General features: G+C 36.3%; 1 protein-coding gene across 4 annotated transcripts in view; it reads left to right on the top strand.

The window, feature by feature from the left end:
* The window catches only part of AGFG1 (ArfGAP with FG repeats 1), a 36,097-nt gene that overhangs the window by 5,441 nt on the left and 12,572 nt on the right, over positions 1-18,084 (top strand). For 2 of the 4 annotated variants that reach the window (XM_063306671.1, XM_063306673.1), the window contains exons 3-7: positions 7,449-7,564; positions 8,838-9,000; positions 9,755-9,908; positions 16,661-16,780; positions 17,321-17,395. In XM_063306671.1, the coding sequence (XP_063162741.1) occupies positions 7,449-7,564; positions 8,838-9,000; positions 9,755-9,908; positions 16,661-16,780; positions 17,321-17,395 (628 nt within the window). The remainder of the gene's footprint in view (positions 1-7,448; positions 7,565-8,837; positions 9,001-9,754; positions 9,909-16,660; positions 16,781-17,320; positions 17,396-18,084) is intronic. The other 2 variants (XM_063306672.1, XM_063306675.1) reach the window with 1 other exon arrangement.

Genomic DNA, 18,084 nt, shown 5'->3' with positions numbered 1-18,084 from the left:
GTGTTCTGATCATCCACTACTTTATATTCAAAAGCCACACAGGAGAAATTGCACTTTATTATTATGGGGTGTTATTCTCTGCCTTTCCACCAAATGTTGTAATAAATGTTATTTAAATTTCTGTACTGCTTTGAAGCTCTTTGGATAATTAAGCTCTTTTTGAGAACTTCATACAAAGAGATGTAAGGATCCTCTGAGTAAAAACTGTCTAAAGTATTTTCTGGTCTTAGTGTAACATACTTTATGGTACAGTAGCATCTAGATTCTTTACTCAACCTATTTATATTGAAAGCTGGAAACTTTCCTTTAGAAAATACTTCATGTTCTATGTGATGTATTAATACTTTATTCCAATATGTCACATGATATAAAACGTTAAAAAAATCCTATCCAAATAATTCTTGCCACTTTAATAGAAATTTATACAACTGTGTATACAATCTCATCATACAAAATAGGTAATTTATATACATTTATATGCTGAAAAACAATGTAAAATAATAATTTATTGAATTATGCATCCTGTTAAAACTGGGTAACGTGAGAGTGCGAAGTACACACCAGCAGTTGACTAGAAATATTGCTATAAATACCCGCTTGAGTTTTAGCTTTGGAAATAAAATATTAAAGTTTTGTTACTTGTTTTAATAACTTCAAACTGCTGACCAAAGTTATGTGCCATCAAGGGAACAATTTATCAAAGGAATCAAGAAGAGTAACAACTGTACATTCTCAAACCAAATGCATGTTTAACTTTTTAGTTTATTTGGTTTTATTTTTAATTGGTTTTTATCTATTTGGATTGTTTTATTGTGTATACCTCCCAGAGTCACTACATGAGATGGGCAGCTGTGTAAATGTGATGAATAAATAAAATGTTTATGAATCAGTATAGTAAAACCTTGAATTTAACTGACTAATTGTAGAAAGGGGTAGCTGTTATTCATGAGGGTCTGTTAAAAATGAAAGTACATCTCCGTGGCAATCTTTATGATACAATTATATAAAACACTACGTTCCAGCTACTATCTAGCAGTTTGTGGTCAAACCTTTAGGCCAACTATCTTAGAATGGAATTAGCACTAAAAAATAAGACATCTTTACTCAGATTACTCAGTCTTGGGTTTTTGAGGAAAGTCTTCCAAGTGGCAAGTTGTGTACCAAATGTAGTACTCGGCTTAGAGATAGCCTGTGAAAGTTTGTAAAATAGGGCTTGGCTGATGATATATAATTTTTGGTTAAAATTTCCTCCCCCATGGCTGGGTCCCACTGAGTTTAATGGACCATTTTCATGCTATGTGGAAACACAGGGTAGAGCAGAAACTCTTGTACTGTGGAGTTTCTCCCTGGATGCTTGTGAGGATGGAACATCCTGAAACAGATTTACAGACAAGAGTTCGCAGGAAACAAGGATACGTTCTCTGGAAATAAGGTAGCTGGAAGTTGGATACTTGTTATTTAAATGTCTGTTACAAGCAGCCTATGGCATAAGGCCTAGATATCTAAGGGATCACTTGTCTCCAATAGTTTCTGCCCGTCTGGTATGTTCCGGCAGAGTGAGTATGTTCCAGATCCCCTTTGTTAAACATTGTCATCTTGTGGGATTGAGGAAGCATTCCTTCTCTATCACAACCCCCAGCCTCTGGAGCATCCCCACAGAGATAGGGATGGCATCCTCTCTCCTAAGATTCCAGAAAGTTCTGAGAACCTGGCTTTGGTCCCAGGCCTGTGGTTGATGTATTATTGTTTATCTAGCCCCCCCTTTTTTAAAAAAATGTGTTTATAAGATTGTTTTAGTCTGGGCTGTTTGGCTTAATGTTTTATCTGTTTTTATGGATTTTCTAGTTTTGTATGCCACTCAAAGTCCATTTGAGTTGGGCTGCTAATACATTCAAATAAAGAAATAATAAACTACCTTAAATACTCTTGCAGAGTACTTGGAGCATTTACCTTAGCCCGCTTTAATATATTTCCCTCAGCAATCCCAGAGGGTAGATGTAAAAATACTCCGTGTAATGAAAGATCTATCCATGTGGGAAGGATATATTAGATACACTGGCCCATGTTCTTCTATGCTGTCTCCTGTATAAGGATATTTTTAGAACTCTGATAGCTTCTCTGATATAAAAATCCCAATAGTTCTGGATGATGCTTGCAGATAAAGAGCATAAAATCTTGTGACCCCCCCCAAAAAATGCCTAGCAATATGCTGAATATGGCATCGTTATAAGAAAGAACTCAAAATTTATGAGATAACGATTATTAGATGTAGTATATTGATTCTATGGAATTTAATATTGGTACCAACTTGTAATTCTAATAAACTGGTTGTTCAAAAAATTAGCATGGTCCCATTTTAAGTAATATTTTAATACCTTATCAGATTAGAGATTTAGTGAAAGGTAAGCTATAAATCTAATAATATTTTAGTGTTTTGTGTTAAACAGTACTTTATTCAGTTAGTAGTTTAATTACAAAGTAGTTGTATAATCTTAATGATACTGATATTATTACAGTTTTACAATTTGCATTAATAAGTTAGATCTTAGTCATTTCTCACAGTATATAGGGTAGAATACTATAATAATGGATGGCTGTAATTTTGACTGATCATCTGAGATCAATTTGGTATCAACTCTTAGCAACCACATAGTTAGATTTTCTCCAGGATGACCTGTCCCCAACGTCATCCTTTAGGTCTTCCAACAATGCACCCATTGTCACTGTAATTGGGTCCATCCATTTTGCTGCTGGTGCTCCTCTTTTTCTCTTTCCTTCCACCTTTCCCAGCATTATAGACTTCTCAAGACAGCTAAGTCTTTGTATAATGTGTCCAAAATAACGATAATTTGAGCCTCGTCATTTGTGTCTTGAGTGAGAACTCTGGATTTGTTCTGTGATCATTTGTTTTCTTGGCTATCCATGAAATTCTCAGGAGTCTTCGCAACACTAGAGTTCAAAATTGTCAATACTCTTTCTAACCTGATTCTTCAAAGTCCAATTTTCACTTCCATAGAGTGTCACAGGGAAAAAAATTGGATTTTCATTAATAGAGCTTGCAGATCATTTACATTTTCAGCTATCAGAGTAGTGCCATCATAGCACAGATTATTGACATTTCTTCCTCCGATTTTAAAACTATACTTATCCTTCTTCCAATTCAGCTTCCCTCAAAAAATATTCAGCATATAGGTTAAATAAACCTGGAGCCAGTCTGTTTTGCCATGTTCTGTCCATTCAGTGGCTTCCTGACTTGTATATAGGTTTCTCATGAGGACAATGAGATGTTCTGGGATTCACTTCCTCTAATCATGAAGCGCATTTTGACTTATCTTCAGTATTTGGCTTTCTTGGGCTTCCAGGTGAGGAATGGTGAGCTAAGATGTCTCTGAAGGAGCAGAGATGATAACCATGGCTAAGATTGAAGGACTGGTGAGTAGACCGGTCCCATGGAACCTCTCTGGACAAGGAGAGGATGGAAGATTGCCCACTTGAGTTCCAGACAGTGGCTTCTTGCATGGAGACTGCAGGATAGCAGTTTCCCACAGGTTTGAGCGCCTGGAGACGAAGGGAACCATCATACTCTCAACTGCAGCAGAGCCTTTTAAAGGACACTGAGTTCACTAACTCACTTTCTAATAACTTTCAGAAATTATCTATTTAACTGCCTTAAGGACATTAGAGCTCTTCAAAACAACAGGTTTGAAAAGCTACCAGGTGAGTTTAGTTCTTGAATAAAAGAAAAATTAACGATAAGCATAAGATCTTAAAAAAATAGAAATAAACAGCAAAAAGCTAAATAAGAATCTGATTGAAGAATCTGATTTAAGATTCTTAAATCATTTAAAGTTATAAATGAACTAAGGGACCAGACAAACTTGGAATAAAGGACTATTAGAACTTTTGCTACAAGATTTTGGAAATAATTAAATAAATGAACAACACATACATGGGAAACAACTTGTTTAGTCTATGTTAGGTCAAAACAGCAACTTGAGACTTTATGATTCCAGAAATAGAACACTAGAGGGGAGAAAGATTCCAAACAGAAATGGAAAAGAAAAAAATTGTTAAAAGTCTGTCTCTTGTCTTTGGTCAGCATTGGAACTTGCAAAATGACAGAAAATGATTTGACATTTGAAATTCTTCAGGAGATTTCTGAGGAATGGGGTTAAAAAATAGCTTCAGTCTCACCAATGATGCATACTTCTAACATTTTGGAAGATTTACAAGATAAAGAGATGAAACAAATTTTGCCTGATGAAGAAATATCAGAACATTAAAAATTTACAGAAGTAATGGAAAATTAAAAAAACAACAGCCATGGACTATAAGACAGAGAAAACAACTAAAGTAGCAGTATAAATGAGAAGCCAAGAAATTGATCTGGATAAGGACTTCTTACTGGACTAACAAAAGTTGGTTAAAGTCTTGAAGAAATCTTTGAGATGGGAAAAATTAAAATGTAAGAGAAATCAAATCCTATGACAGTATCTGAATGAATTAAACATGATTGTTAGAAGCAAAAGGAAGGAGTATAAAATGACTTGTTTGATCAAGGTTAAAATAAGACATATTTATATAAAACTGGGATCCCTTTACGGACTTTTTACTGACACTAGGACTGAAATGTTAACAATTTATGGATTTGTGTATGGATAAAGGATGGGTTATGGTAAGAGATACTTTCATGTAATGTTATAAAGATGATGAATTATTAAGCTGTTTGTACTTGTGATGAAGATCAGAAGCTGCTGCTTTATGTTTTCTTCTTAAACTTTTTCTTTCTTTTCTATATACCTTTTCTTTTTCCTTTACTTTTCCTTTTTTTTTTTTTTTTTGAGTTTAGCTTGTATTTTCTTTTACTAAAACTTTCAATAAAAATTACTATTTTTTAAAAAAAAGTATTTAGCTTTCTCAAATATCATGTTCCTTGGCCTTTTCTAAAGCCAACTTGAACATCTGGCATTTTCCTTTCTATATACAGCTCTAATCTGTGTTGGATGATCTAAGCATTATTTTGCTAGCACATGAAGCTAAGATTATTGTACAATAGTTCACACATTCTGTTAAATCTCCTTTCTTTGGGATTGGTATGTAGATTGACCTGTTCCAGTCTGTTGGCTACTGTGTCTTTCTTCAGATTTGCTGGCATAGTTTGGTTCGAATCTTTGCAGATTCTTCTTCTGTTGTTTGCTATATTTCTGCAGATATTCCATAAATTCCTGTAGCCTTCTGGTGTGGTAATGACTGGAATGCTGATCTAATTTCATATTATAGTACCAGAGGTTTTTGTGAATAGGAAATATCTTCTAAGTTACCATGGAACTTAAAATCTCTCCTGTACAGAATTTCAATATTTTATTTATTTATTCCTCCCAGCTTTGATTTCTTTAAATCAGTTACTGTATGTTCATTTAGCATGCCAATTCCAGGTTGGAACCTCCTTCTTTTGGAATACTTTTCCTATTTTTCCAGTTTGTTTCCAGTATTGTCATGATAATACTGCTCTTAACACATTCTTTATTAAGTTTCTTCCTGAGGACAAAGACCTCTTTGCTTTGGCTTATCTTCTTGACAATTTCTACCATTTGTTCTGATATCTACTTTGCTTTCTTCTGTTTCTTGGTCTTTGGCAATCTATTTACACATTCTTCTGTAGAAACCTCAAGGTTTTATTCTACAGTTCCTCTGGTTCCCTATCAGTGAGGTTCAGGGCTTCAAGGAGACTCCTGACATTCTCCTTGAAAATATGACCTTCTGACCAAAACTATTTAATTCCAGTCCATTTCAATTTGCTGATGTCAATGTGTATTAGATTCATTTCATCTTTTACTGTGCTGAGCTTCCCCATGTCTATGCTTCTTATGTTCCATGTTCCCAGTAATTAATTAATTAACAGTAATTAATTAATTATGTCTTTGCAGCTTTGGGTTTTCTTTTCCATCAGCAACTAGATGTCCCAAAGACTTTAATCTAGCCATGTCATAAACAGCTCTAGTATTTTAAAAGAACCTCAATTCTTCCTCAGTGGCATATTGAAGGCATCTTAGCTGAGGGGCCCAGGAGCCAACATTGTATTGTCAGTGATTTTATATTTTCTATCCATGTGGTTTTCTTGGTAAAATACTGGAGTTATTTACCATTGTCTTCTCTCACCAAGTATGAAATTGGTTGTTGTGACTGAAGTCATCATCCATCTCCATCTTTGTGTATCAACCATGTATGATCTTCATGCCTTGGGTGACTCTGCCGGGATTAAACAGGTAGTTCTTAGGTTTGACAGCAATTTGGACCAGGATTACCATTGCTTAGCAATGTGGTCATAAAGTGCAATGTCACATCACCTCGTTGTTTAGTGACAGCAGTCCAGAGTCCTGGTTGCTGTCGTAACTCCAAGATGTGTCTGTTGTTAAGTGGGAAGCATCAGGACTCCCAGGTAAGGAGTGGGGAAGGCCCTGGGAGGCCCAGCACAGGCTGCATGTGAGTTGAGGGAGGGGTGCTACAGTGTGGCGTGAGTGCAGGGAGGCCAAGTGAAGGAGGAGTCGGGTCGACACCAGTGCAGGGAGGCTGAGGGAAGGAGGTCACATTGCAGGGCGCAGGAAGGCCAGGGGGCACACTTACCCGAGCAACTTGCAATTTTCCCTGCTGGCTTCCCCATTGACTTTGCTTGTGGGAATCCAGCAGGGTAGGTCACAAATGAGGATCACGTGACTGTGGGACGCTGCAACCGTCATGAGTGTGAGTTGGTTGCCAAGTGCCTGAATTGCGATCACGTGACTGCAGGAGCGCTGCAATGGCCAGAACTTCAAGGACCAGTGGTACCACTTGTCCAGCACCATTGCTACTTTGAACGGTTGCTGAACGAATGGCCAGTAAGCGAGGACTACCTGTATACTCTTAGCATACACTACCGGCATTCTTCACTCATCTCTCTGAGAAACATCTTTCTGCCCCTCCCTCCCCTCTGAGTCAACATGGCAGGACTTGCCAGGGGTGTGTGTGTGTAATTTTATCATTGAATATCAGTTTATGCTAGTTGATGACCAAAATAAATATTCTGCTACTAAAGTAGTTGCATAATTTAGTGATTTAGTTGTAAGTATTTAAAATTTTAGTATTCTGCTATTTCTATTTACTGTGTGTTTTAGTTTGCTCTATTTTATTTTTATTAATTTATCTAAAAGGTTTTACAAAACTTATAAAAAACATATTTTTACCTGAGGTATGTAATTCTGCTCCCAAACTGTATGTTATATTGATGATTAACAATAGAAAAGATTTTAGATTTCTCAAAGTTTTACTGTATTCATGTAGAGAAAATGAATGAGCTTGAACATGTACACCACAGTATTTGATGATGTCTCAATCTCTTTAATATAGTATTTCAGTTCATTAATTGATCAGACTGAAGTGCATTTCATTTAATATTGCTTCTCTTTGAAAAGGTATGCAAACAGATTTGGCTAGGATTATTTGATGATAGATCATCAGCAATTCCAGACTTCAGGGATCCTCAAAAGGTCAAAGAATTTCTGCAAGAAAAATATGAAAAGAAAAGATGGTTGGTACACATTTCACTAAAATTATATTATAAAACTTCTTATAATGTAAAGAATTTACATTATAATATATAGAACATTCCCTGTTCTATTTGCCAGTGAAATGCCTAAACATATGCTTGCTTTTATTTGTATTGATATTTACCTTGTGAAGGTGTTACAGGAAAATGATTTACCAAATTCAAATTCAAAATCTCTGAATCCCCATTGTCACACATGTTGCAGTGCCCCTACTGACCCTTTGTTTCTCTATTTTATGTTGTTGTTATTACTGCTGTAACTACTATTATTACTTTCTACTAGTAGTCACCAATCACTTTGACATTCTTTCCCCCCAGACTCAAAGGCATTCTATGCAAAAGCACTAAATATTAAACTATTTAATTGGCCCAATCCAATCTTTGACTTTAACTCAGTTTCTTGAACAAATTATTTTTCCATTGTCCAGACCCTGACAGTGTCCAGTTTAATGAATTCTCTGATGCTGTTTCTCTGGCATAGCATTTAAACCCACCCACCAATTATTACGGTAGAGTTTCCTCAGGCTTGGACCAGAAAGCAGTTTATTTTCTTGTTATAACCTAATTCCCCCCCCCCCCCAAAATCATTTCTTATTTAAAGCTTCTTTTTTAGGGAGACTAACACATAATTTTTTTTACCTAACATTTAAGGGGTGTAGGTATGTATGTATTATGAATATTCACAATGTACATTTGGATTTCTCTTTAACCTGTTTTTGGTATAGTAAAACTCTTGGCTGAAGCAGTTCTTAGGGATATTTTTAACAGGCTGGAATCATTCTTTTCCAGTTTTAGTTAAATGTATTTCTTAAGCCAATACCTGTTGCTAATATCTATTTTTTTTCAACTATGTACAGTTATATATTTTGCTTAGCTTGTAACAGTATATCTTACTAGGTGCTATACATAAACACACAGGATTGCAGTTGTAGAAGTTGTACTTCAATCAGTTAGATTATGTTACCGCTGTTTACATTCACTATTTACCTTATACATCTGTGAAATATTTTGGACCAGTTAAAGCTTAATAATTGATCAGTGCATTTCAATTAGATTCTAGTTAATCTTTTAATTTTTGTTTTTTCTGTTTTTCTTAAATTATGGCTACTATATCAAAACTGGTTTATAATTGCTTAAGCCATATTGTTAATTCCACCTCTCTAAAGTTTAGAATAGGATTGTTGCATAATCCTTTATTAATGATGGATTTGGGGATGTTATAGTAAATACATAATGTATTAATTTGGCATCTTAGGTATGTTCCTCCAGAACAAGCAAAAGTTGTGGCTTCTGTCCATGCATCTATATCTGGATCTTCTGCTAGTAGTACAAGCAGTACTCCAGAAGTTAAACCACTTAAATCTCTCCTGGGAGAGTCTGCACCAGCACTGCACTTAAATAAGGACACACCTACCCAAGTAAGTAATGTATTTTTAAAAAGCCCAGTGGTGTGAATTTTACATGAATTCTATAAAATCTGTTACTAGGTACCTTGTCCAGTAGTATTAATAGATCTTTTTTTATTATTATTTTTCTTCAGACCCATGCTGCGCTCATACTTCCATCTTATACTGTGTAGCTGTTCTGTATCACTTAATTTTGCCCTGATGGTTTTCAGGCACTCTCTCTACCTACTTCTTTCTATTAACCATCTATGTTCTTTGCTATTCCATGGTTTTTTCATAGTGACAATTAATATCACCCATATTTCCCCTAGTATACCATCCTTCAATAATCTGTTCCTTCAGGGTTTTTTCTTTGTCTGCCTGTATTTTGTTGAGCTTTTATTTTACAGGCCACTCCCTGTTTGTTTAGGAGAGCTGCCTTGCTTGAGCTACCTCCCCATTTCTAAAATACTGGCATATTTTCTCAGCTTCCTAGTCTTCAGTCTCTTTAATTTTCTGATACTGTTCCATTTCCTCAACTAAATTCACTAGAGTGTGGGAGTGAATTACTTGTCTCTCCCACAAAGCATGCTTGAATGTTTCACACAATTTTGCATTAGCTCTGTTGATGAGTGCCAGAGCTGTAGCACATTACAGTGTAGAATTAAATAACTTGATCTGGGTGAAAAGTAAGTTGACTTATAAAAGTGGTATGTTTTTCTACATTAGGAATGATACTCTGGTTACTCTACTCATGCTAGTTTAACCAACTGCAACTTGTTTACAGTCTCCTGTTATAATTCGGTCTCAAGGGCAGTCACAAGAAAAGAAACAGTTTGATCTTCTAAGTGATCTTGGTTCAGACATATTTGCTGCTCCTGCTCCGCAGTCCACAACTACTGCAAATTTTGCTAATTTTGCACACTTCAACAGTCACACAGGTAATCCTATTTGCTACCTTGGCTTTGACAGTGCTAAATACTGAGATTGAGCTCTCACATTTCAACTAATATATTTCTGTATTTTAAACAACTAAAATAAAATTAATTTGCACGGCTGTTTGTATAATGGTTAAATTATACCAAAACTTGTACGTAGTCATTGAAAGAGTACTAACAGTGTGAGTTTATGGAAACCTAAAAATAAAACAGGAAATAAACTGTGAAAAATAAACTTGCTGGATTCTGTAATACTGGTAAGGATTTGAAAAAGAAGAAAAGAGGTAGTCAAATTTATGTTATTTCAGTCCAAGACCAAATAAAATAACATTTAAAATTATAGGATTAGGAATCTTCCCAAATATGTATATATTTGTATATAGTATATGTATACAAATTTTGAGCAAAATAGCTAAAAGATTAAATGTATAGTGTATAATTATCATAAAACTAAAATCTACAAAGTACAAATAATTTATGACATTATTACTAAAACTATGTATGTATGGAAATACTGAAGTATTCTGTGCTAATAGGCTAAAAATTAAGACTGTTAAGGTGATTAGATTAGAGATAATAGACTGAAATACAATCATGCAATTTTATAAGGAAGCAGTTTGTTAGATTTACTTAACTCTTACTAGTAATCAATTCTCTGCCAATTTTACAAGCAACATTTTCTGTTGGGCAAGATTACAATCAGAAATAATTACAAAGACAGAATTAAAAGCAGCCATGTTAATATTGGAGAGATAAGAAATCTTCAAAGTCTCTATAAAATGAGCAATACAGAAGGACTTGTTTGATAGTCTTAAGAGTGCCCAAACTCACAGGGTCATACACGTTCCAGTAAACAAGTTCTCCTATATCTTTTATCTATGACATGCCGTTGGTAAAGGTCTTTCTGAACTTCTAGCTGTCCAAGACAAATCCCAAAGATTATTTTGTACCTTTGACTATTGGTAAAAGGATGATTGGGACTCCTGCTTAAATCAGTTTTGTGACTTCTGATGTTTTAGAAGGATATAGATAATAATCAAGGGAAAGTAGGTGGGAAGGATAGAACCTTAATAATTGTATAGTAATCACACATTTAATACACTTTTGAAAATAGCAGCAATATGACCAAGAATGTAATGGGATAAAAAGCAACAAACAACAGTGGGAGAACTCTCATGATTTGTACAGTCCTTAACGTTCTGTAAAAGATCTGATGTCAGAGCTTCCAAGGAATCTAACATTCAGCATGTCAGAAGCTTTTTTCCCCTTTGATTCTTACTGAAATTCTTTAAACCTGGTGTAGGACTGACATAAAGTCTTCCCTATGTATGTGTGTTGGAGATGGGTGGGAGGACTGGAGAAATACACTTTTTTAAAAGCTTTTTTAGTGCAGAGTTCTGATGTCTGAATCTCAAGTGCTTGAATGGTGGGAAAAGGGATTTTAGATTTCATTTTTTTTCTTTTTTACTTGGAGCTATTCAGCTATGGAGACAGATTTTTTTTTAAAAAAATAATGTCAGTGAAGAACCCTCCCATTCTTTCCTCAAAAGACTTTAATGTATGGGTTAACCTTGAAGATACAGATTATTTATTGTTGGTGGTGTCTAGACCCTAGTGACTCTTCCTCTTCATGCCCCCATTCACAGGAACATCTGTTACCTAACTACATGATGACTTATAGGGGTGCTGCTGCACCTTTACAAGGAAAGTGGAAGATGATGACTCCCATAGGTCATTATCTGTAGCTTACAAACTGAGCTAAGTCATTTTTGTTGAAGTCCATAGTTAACTAAATGTAGAAATAAATGCACCTTGCATGCTATTTATTAGTTTCATTTTGCTTAAACATTTCTGATCAGTTTTCCCAAACATATTGCTGACTGGAAATTCTGGTAATTATAGTCCAATGCATGTGAAGGTCAGCAAATTGGAAAAGGGTGTCATTGGGTCTTAAATTTTCATTGGTACGTATATAGAATCATAAATCAGGATATTACTGTAGTAGAATTTTTTAATTGATTTGAAGTGTTTTACATATATTACCTTTGGTGTAGTGATTAAGGTGCTGGCCTAGAAACCAAGAGACTAAGTTTTAGGCCTCCCTTAGGCATGAAACTGGGTGGGTGATGCTGGCTGATTTTGGGCTAGTCACTCTCTCAAACTAAACCACCTCACAGGGTTGTTATTGTGGGGAAAATAGGAGGCAGGAGTTTTAGGTATGTTCGCAGAGTTGAGTTATATATATATAAAAAAGGGATAAAAATACAGTCATAAGATTTAAAACTCTTACAACAGTCCCAGAAGGCATGTCTTTACCCTGCTGATGAGGAGTTAAGAGTACAGTTAGTCCTCATTTAGTGACCACAATTGGTTAAGTGAAGTGGTCACTAACTGAAACTGTGACTCTGTTTATGATCTTACTTCAGCTTTCCTTTGCTTTACAGACCTGCAAAGGTTGTAAATGCAAGGATTGGTCGTAAAGTTACTTTTTCATCACTGCCGTAACTGCGAATGGTTGGTAAACAAGGCAGTTGCTAAATTAGGACTATCTGTATGGTTGATTGAGATAAGATACAGTCAGGACCAGAAATACTGGAACAAGGATTACTGTTTTGGCATTTGGCCTCTGTACACCGCCACATTGAAGTTGAAAGGAAACATACCCAGATGGGAGCAAAGTCAGGACTTTCAGCTGTAATTCAAGGGGTTTGACAAAAGTGGGGCACTAACCATTCAGGAAGTACAGCCAGTGGCATACACGTGCACCCATCGTTGGTGGCTCATAAGTAATGGAACAAATGGCTGACAAGCAGCTGCATGGCCAGGTGTGGCCTGTTTCCTGGGTACCCATGACCAATCAGATAAAAGGCCTGGAGGTGGTTCTGAGTGTTACATTTGCAATTGGTAGCTGTTCACTGGAACTCTCAACATGAGGTCCAAAGAGGTGTCCATGCGAGTGAAGGAGGCCATCATTAGGCTGAGAAAACCAAATAAACCCATCAGAGAGATAGCAAAACCATTGGGAGTGGCCAATACAACAGTTTGGAACATCCTGAAAAAGAAGGAATTAACTGGCAGATTCAGTAACAGCAAAAGGCCTGGAAGACCACAGAAGACAACTAAAGTGGATGACTGCAGAATTCTGCTCATGGTGAAGAGGAACCTTTTCACAACATCTAGCCAGGTCAAGAACACTCTTGAGGAGGCAGGCATGTCATTGTCAACATCTACAGTCAAGAGATGACTTTATGAATGTAAATAGAGACTTCACAGCAAGGTGAAAACCACTGGTAATGCTCAAGAACAGAAAGGCCAGATTAGACTTTGCCAGCAAACACCTTAAATAGCCTGCCCAGTTCTAGAATAAGATTCTTTGGATTGATGAAACCAAGATTAACTTGCACCAGAATGATGAGAAGAGAAAAGTATCGAGAAGGAAAGGAACAGCTCATGATCCAAAGCATACCACATCATCTGTCAAACATGGTGGAGGCAGTGTTACGGCATGGGCATGTATGGCTGCCAATGGAACCGGGTCACTGGTGTTTCTTGATGACCTGACTGCTGAGAAAAGCAGCAGGATGAATTCTGAAGTGTATAGGGCTATACTTTCTGCTCAGATTCAGCCAAATGCTGCCACACTGATAGAATGCCGCTTCATATTGCAGATGGATAATGACCCAAAACATACAGCAAAAGCTACCCAAGAGTTTCTCAAGGCAAAGAAGTGGGATGTTCTTCAATGGCCAAGTCAATCACCTGATCTCAACCCAATAGAACATACTTTTCACTTACTGAAAACAAGACTGAAGGCAGAAAGACCCACACACAAGCAGCAGCTGAAGACAGCTGCAGTAAAGGCCTGGCAAAGCATCTCGAGGGAGGAAACTCAGCATTTGGTCATGTCCATGGGTTCCAGGCTTCAGGCAGTCATTGACCACAAAGGATTTTCATCTAGGTATTAAAGGTGATCCTTATGTTTGTAATGATGTTGGTTTGTTCCATTACTTATGAGCCACCAACGATGGGTGCGCGTGTATGCCACTGGCTGTACTTCCTGAATGGTTGGTGCCTCACTTTTGTCAAACCCTTGAATTACAGCTGAAAGTCCTGACTTCGCTCCCATCTGGATGTGTTTCCTTTCAACTTCAGTGTGGTGGTGTACAGAGGCCAAATGCCAAAACAGTTATCCTTGTTCCAATATTTCTGGTCCTGACTAGTAGCTGCAGTAGTCAAAGAATACAGTTCTCAAAGTTGCTATATTGGACAAGTTCTCGGCTTTTTTCCCCCCCCCCCTTTAATGCTTGGAGTAGAGAATGCCCTTATTTTTTAAGGAGGGGCATTAATGTTGGTGACATTAGCAAGATGTTACATAGAATCCTTGTAATTGGTTAGGTGATTAATCAATTGCAGTCCAGTTTCTATGTGCAAAAATAGATATATCAGATTAAGACTTTTGATGAGGGCATATTAAGTACAGAGTCGCTTACCGACCACTCGTTCAGTGACCGTTCAAAGCTACAACAGTGCTGAGAAAATAATTTTACAACCTTTGCAGTGTCCCTCAGTCACATGATCGTCATTAGAGTCAGTACGCTTTATCCTGTGCCTGATCTGTGATTTTTTCCCCCCCTTTGCAGAACAGAGAGATTGGAGAGGAAGGGATTGCAAGAGAGTACTGTAAGCTGTTTGCTTTTCTACAAATCAAAAGCAGTGCGATCACACCAGCAGCAGGAAAGGGTCAGGCAAAGGAGAGATTGCCGGTGTGATCACTTTACTTTTGATATAAGTAAGCAGGCACTCAAGCATTCCAAAGGGCAGGGGAGTTGTTAGGAGGCAAACAAAAGCCGAAGGTGTGAAACTCTCTAGTCTTGTCTCTTTCTAGCTGGAAAGCACAGTTGCAATCATGTAATTTCCCACTTACTGACCGCTTCGCTTAGCGGCAGAGTTGCTGGTCCCAGTTACGCTTGTTAATCGACAACTACCTAATCCCTACTTTGATACTCTGTAACTATCAAAAGTAGTTTGATGGAAGTGTAAGGAAAACTTTCAGGGCTACTCCTAGACTTTGAAAGCCCCTGCAAAGAGTACCAAAATTTGGTTCCCTCTCACTAATCTTTCCGTTGGCAGCTAACAGTGTTTTTATTCAGATATGTGTTTGGCAGTTTATGATGATGTTTTGCTGACACTGGCTTTGAGTGATGGATATTATTAGTGTTTTTTAATGTTTTAATGTTTAAAGTTTATTAATGTGCTTATATTTTAAATGTTTTAATTACGTTTTATATATTAATAATGTCCCTTTTTTTTACAAATTAAACATAACAATATTATGTTAAATACAAACACTGTATTAAATACTATATACTCTTAAATACTATATAGTAATCACCTGACAGTCACTATTCAGTAATATGAGAGGCTGTATTTCATGTTAAATTGTACAATCTACTAAACTCTCAAGCTGATAGGAGCATTTACTTATTCAAATGATTATAATGTATCTTTATTAGGAAAGCATTTTCATTGTGTGATATATTAAAGGTAAACTCATTTCAGCCATAAGTAATTTTTTATATATGTAATGTTCCCAAATTTGAAAATAATTTAAAGTCTTAAATCATTACTTTCTTTGTGCAGTAATATACATGGTTTGCTTTTTTGTCATATGCCTTTAATGTTTTATGTTAGTTATTGAAGCAATAACTTTTCAGAAGCCAAAATCAATAGAGTTACCTTGGGTGAGCTCAAGAACATGTGAATACCAGTGGTTTAACACTTTTATTCATGACTCTTGGAGGAGGATTATAAAATTTCTCACTTTTAAAAGCTATTAGTCATGTGGCCTGGGGAATTGTTTCAGAAACACATTGAAATGTTACAATACACAAAACTTGCATACTGCTTTGGATTTCGCCAAAATGTTTTGAAATTATAAAATTACTTTTTAGAGGGAATCTGAAACAAAAGTCATAAAAACAAACAAGCTAGTTGTCCATTACCTCACTGACAGTGATAAGACAAGATATAAGGGAGGGGAACCTTGACCTCTTTTGCTGGGCTACAACTCATAAGACCTCAGGCCAGCATGACCAGTGGTAAGAGATGCTAGAAGTGGCAGTTCAACCATATCTGAAAAACCACTAGTTCTCACATCTCTATCATAGAAGTATACTTCAAATCAAGTTCTCACATCTCTATCATAGAAGTATACTTCAAATCAAATTGCCTGAGCTGAAACATGCCATGGAGCCTGGTTCTCATGCATAATCCTGAACCATAATAAATTTTATTTCGTTTTGGATTAGAACAATAGATGAATTCATCTGAAATAATAGAATTAGGGTTTACAAACCATGACAAAAGGGTTTTGTATATCCATCCTGGTAAGCCAAAAAATAACGACCCTGTTATGGCGTAGCATTATGTATAATTTTTTTCTTAAAATTAGTTTGTGGGATTTCAGAAAGAAAATGAGCAATAACCAAGGTATTTTGTCATACTTTGATCACAAAATGGTACTTTCATTTCAGTTGACAGATATTAGATCTAAAATATTTTATATATAAATAGAATTAAAAGAACTGCCAATTCCATGTAGGATAGTTAGGTTTGCAAAATATATGTAAGAAAATGTTTGTTCCGTACATTGTACTTCCATAAGTAGTATAGTTATCCTAAAGTCTGCTCTGTTCAGTTTATTATATCTTTTGTTTTCATATCATTAACATATTTTGTTCATTTGCACTTTACAGCGCAGAACTCTGCAAATGCAGGTTTTGCAAACTTTGATGCATTTGGACAGTCTAGTGCTTCGAATAATTTTGGTGGTTTCCCCACAGCAAGTCAGTCTGCTTTTCAGCACCAAAATACAGGTAGAAATGCTCTAATGTTGTTAATTCTCTTAATATGAACGAATCTGGACACTATAGTTGGAATATCTCTTCAGATCTCCTTGCATCTCCTTGTCTTAATACACATAATCTGAAGCTCTGGGGAAACCTGAAAAATGAATGTTTCTTTTTCTTTGCTATACTTGGTGTGGGTTGTGTTCATGCATGAAGTTTTTGTATTATAGCTTCTGAATTATCCCTACACATGATGTAAATACTATTTATTGGAAAAATATTGGATCATGTCTAAGTTAAAGAGTCTATTTTTTCTCTTCTAAGATACATTAAATGCAGTGTAAGTTCAGCTAAAAATACCTCATGTGTAAGGGCTGTTGCTTTTTTCTTAATTTTTGTTTTATGCTGTAATATTTTTTCTTGGAATGTTAACTGGTGTGTCTTGATCGATGGTTGACCTCTTTTCTGTTTCATTTTCCTTGTTTAAAAATGCTTAAGATTTCCTTTAAAATTTTTGTTTTTCCTTTCTGTTAACTTTAACCCCTCACACAATTTCTGGCTGTCCAGCGTTCAGAACGCTTTCATCTAGCTGCAGTTTTGGTGACTTTACTACTTCTGCTTTCCCTGGCCAGGCTATGCGCAGTAAGTTCCACCGAGGTGGGAAACTCAGCTCATTTAATTTACAATACCATTTTTTCCTCATTTCCACTGTTGTCATGTTCGGGTTTTCTAACTAGTTCTTGCTTAAAAGATGCTAGCTAATAGTACATGCTTGCTAATAGTATGTTGGCTTACTTGCAGTTGAGAAGGAGTCCGGAGTGCCACCAAATATAGAGGGTAAAAGTCATAGTTATTTTCTGCAAATAAATGGAAAATATAATACAATTTTTAGTATTCATGAAAATCTCATATACTTCAGATTACTATTTAACATAGTCCAATTCTTTGTGTAACATTGATTCCACATTCCAGCCTCCTATGCTGGTTCCAGCGCCTAGTCTTTGGACCTTCAGTAGTCCAGGCTTTTGGCAGCTGCTACTGAATGCCAGGTCGGCCTTTAATAATATCAGGTCTCCTTCATCCATAATCTGATAATGGATGGGAGGACCAATGTAGTAGTAGGTGTCATTGAAATCTTCCTGGGCACTGAGGGAGGTATTTCTCTCTTAGAAATATGCCCACCTGGGTTTTGAGTGTTTGACAAGCCATGATCCCACTCCAGGGGCAGTGGAGTGGCCATAGTCATTCAAGAGGCCTAGTGGCTTTTAGATGCACTGCTCTGCAGATAACCAAATGTAAAACCCTGTTCATAAGGTTGTACTCTAGAGATC

The sequence above is a fragment of the Candoia aspera genome, chromosome 6 (genome assembly GCF_035149785.1).
Source record: "Candoia aspera isolate rCanAsp1 chromosome 6, rCanAsp1.hap2, whole genome shotgun sequence".
In the NCBI taxonomy this organism is placed as follows: Eukaryota; Metazoa; Chordata; class Lepidosauria; order Squamata; family Boidae; genus Candoia; species Candoia aspera.
The sequence above is the reverse complement of the archived record's forward strand: the minus strand, read 5'-3'. Positions and strand labels throughout refer to the sequence as shown.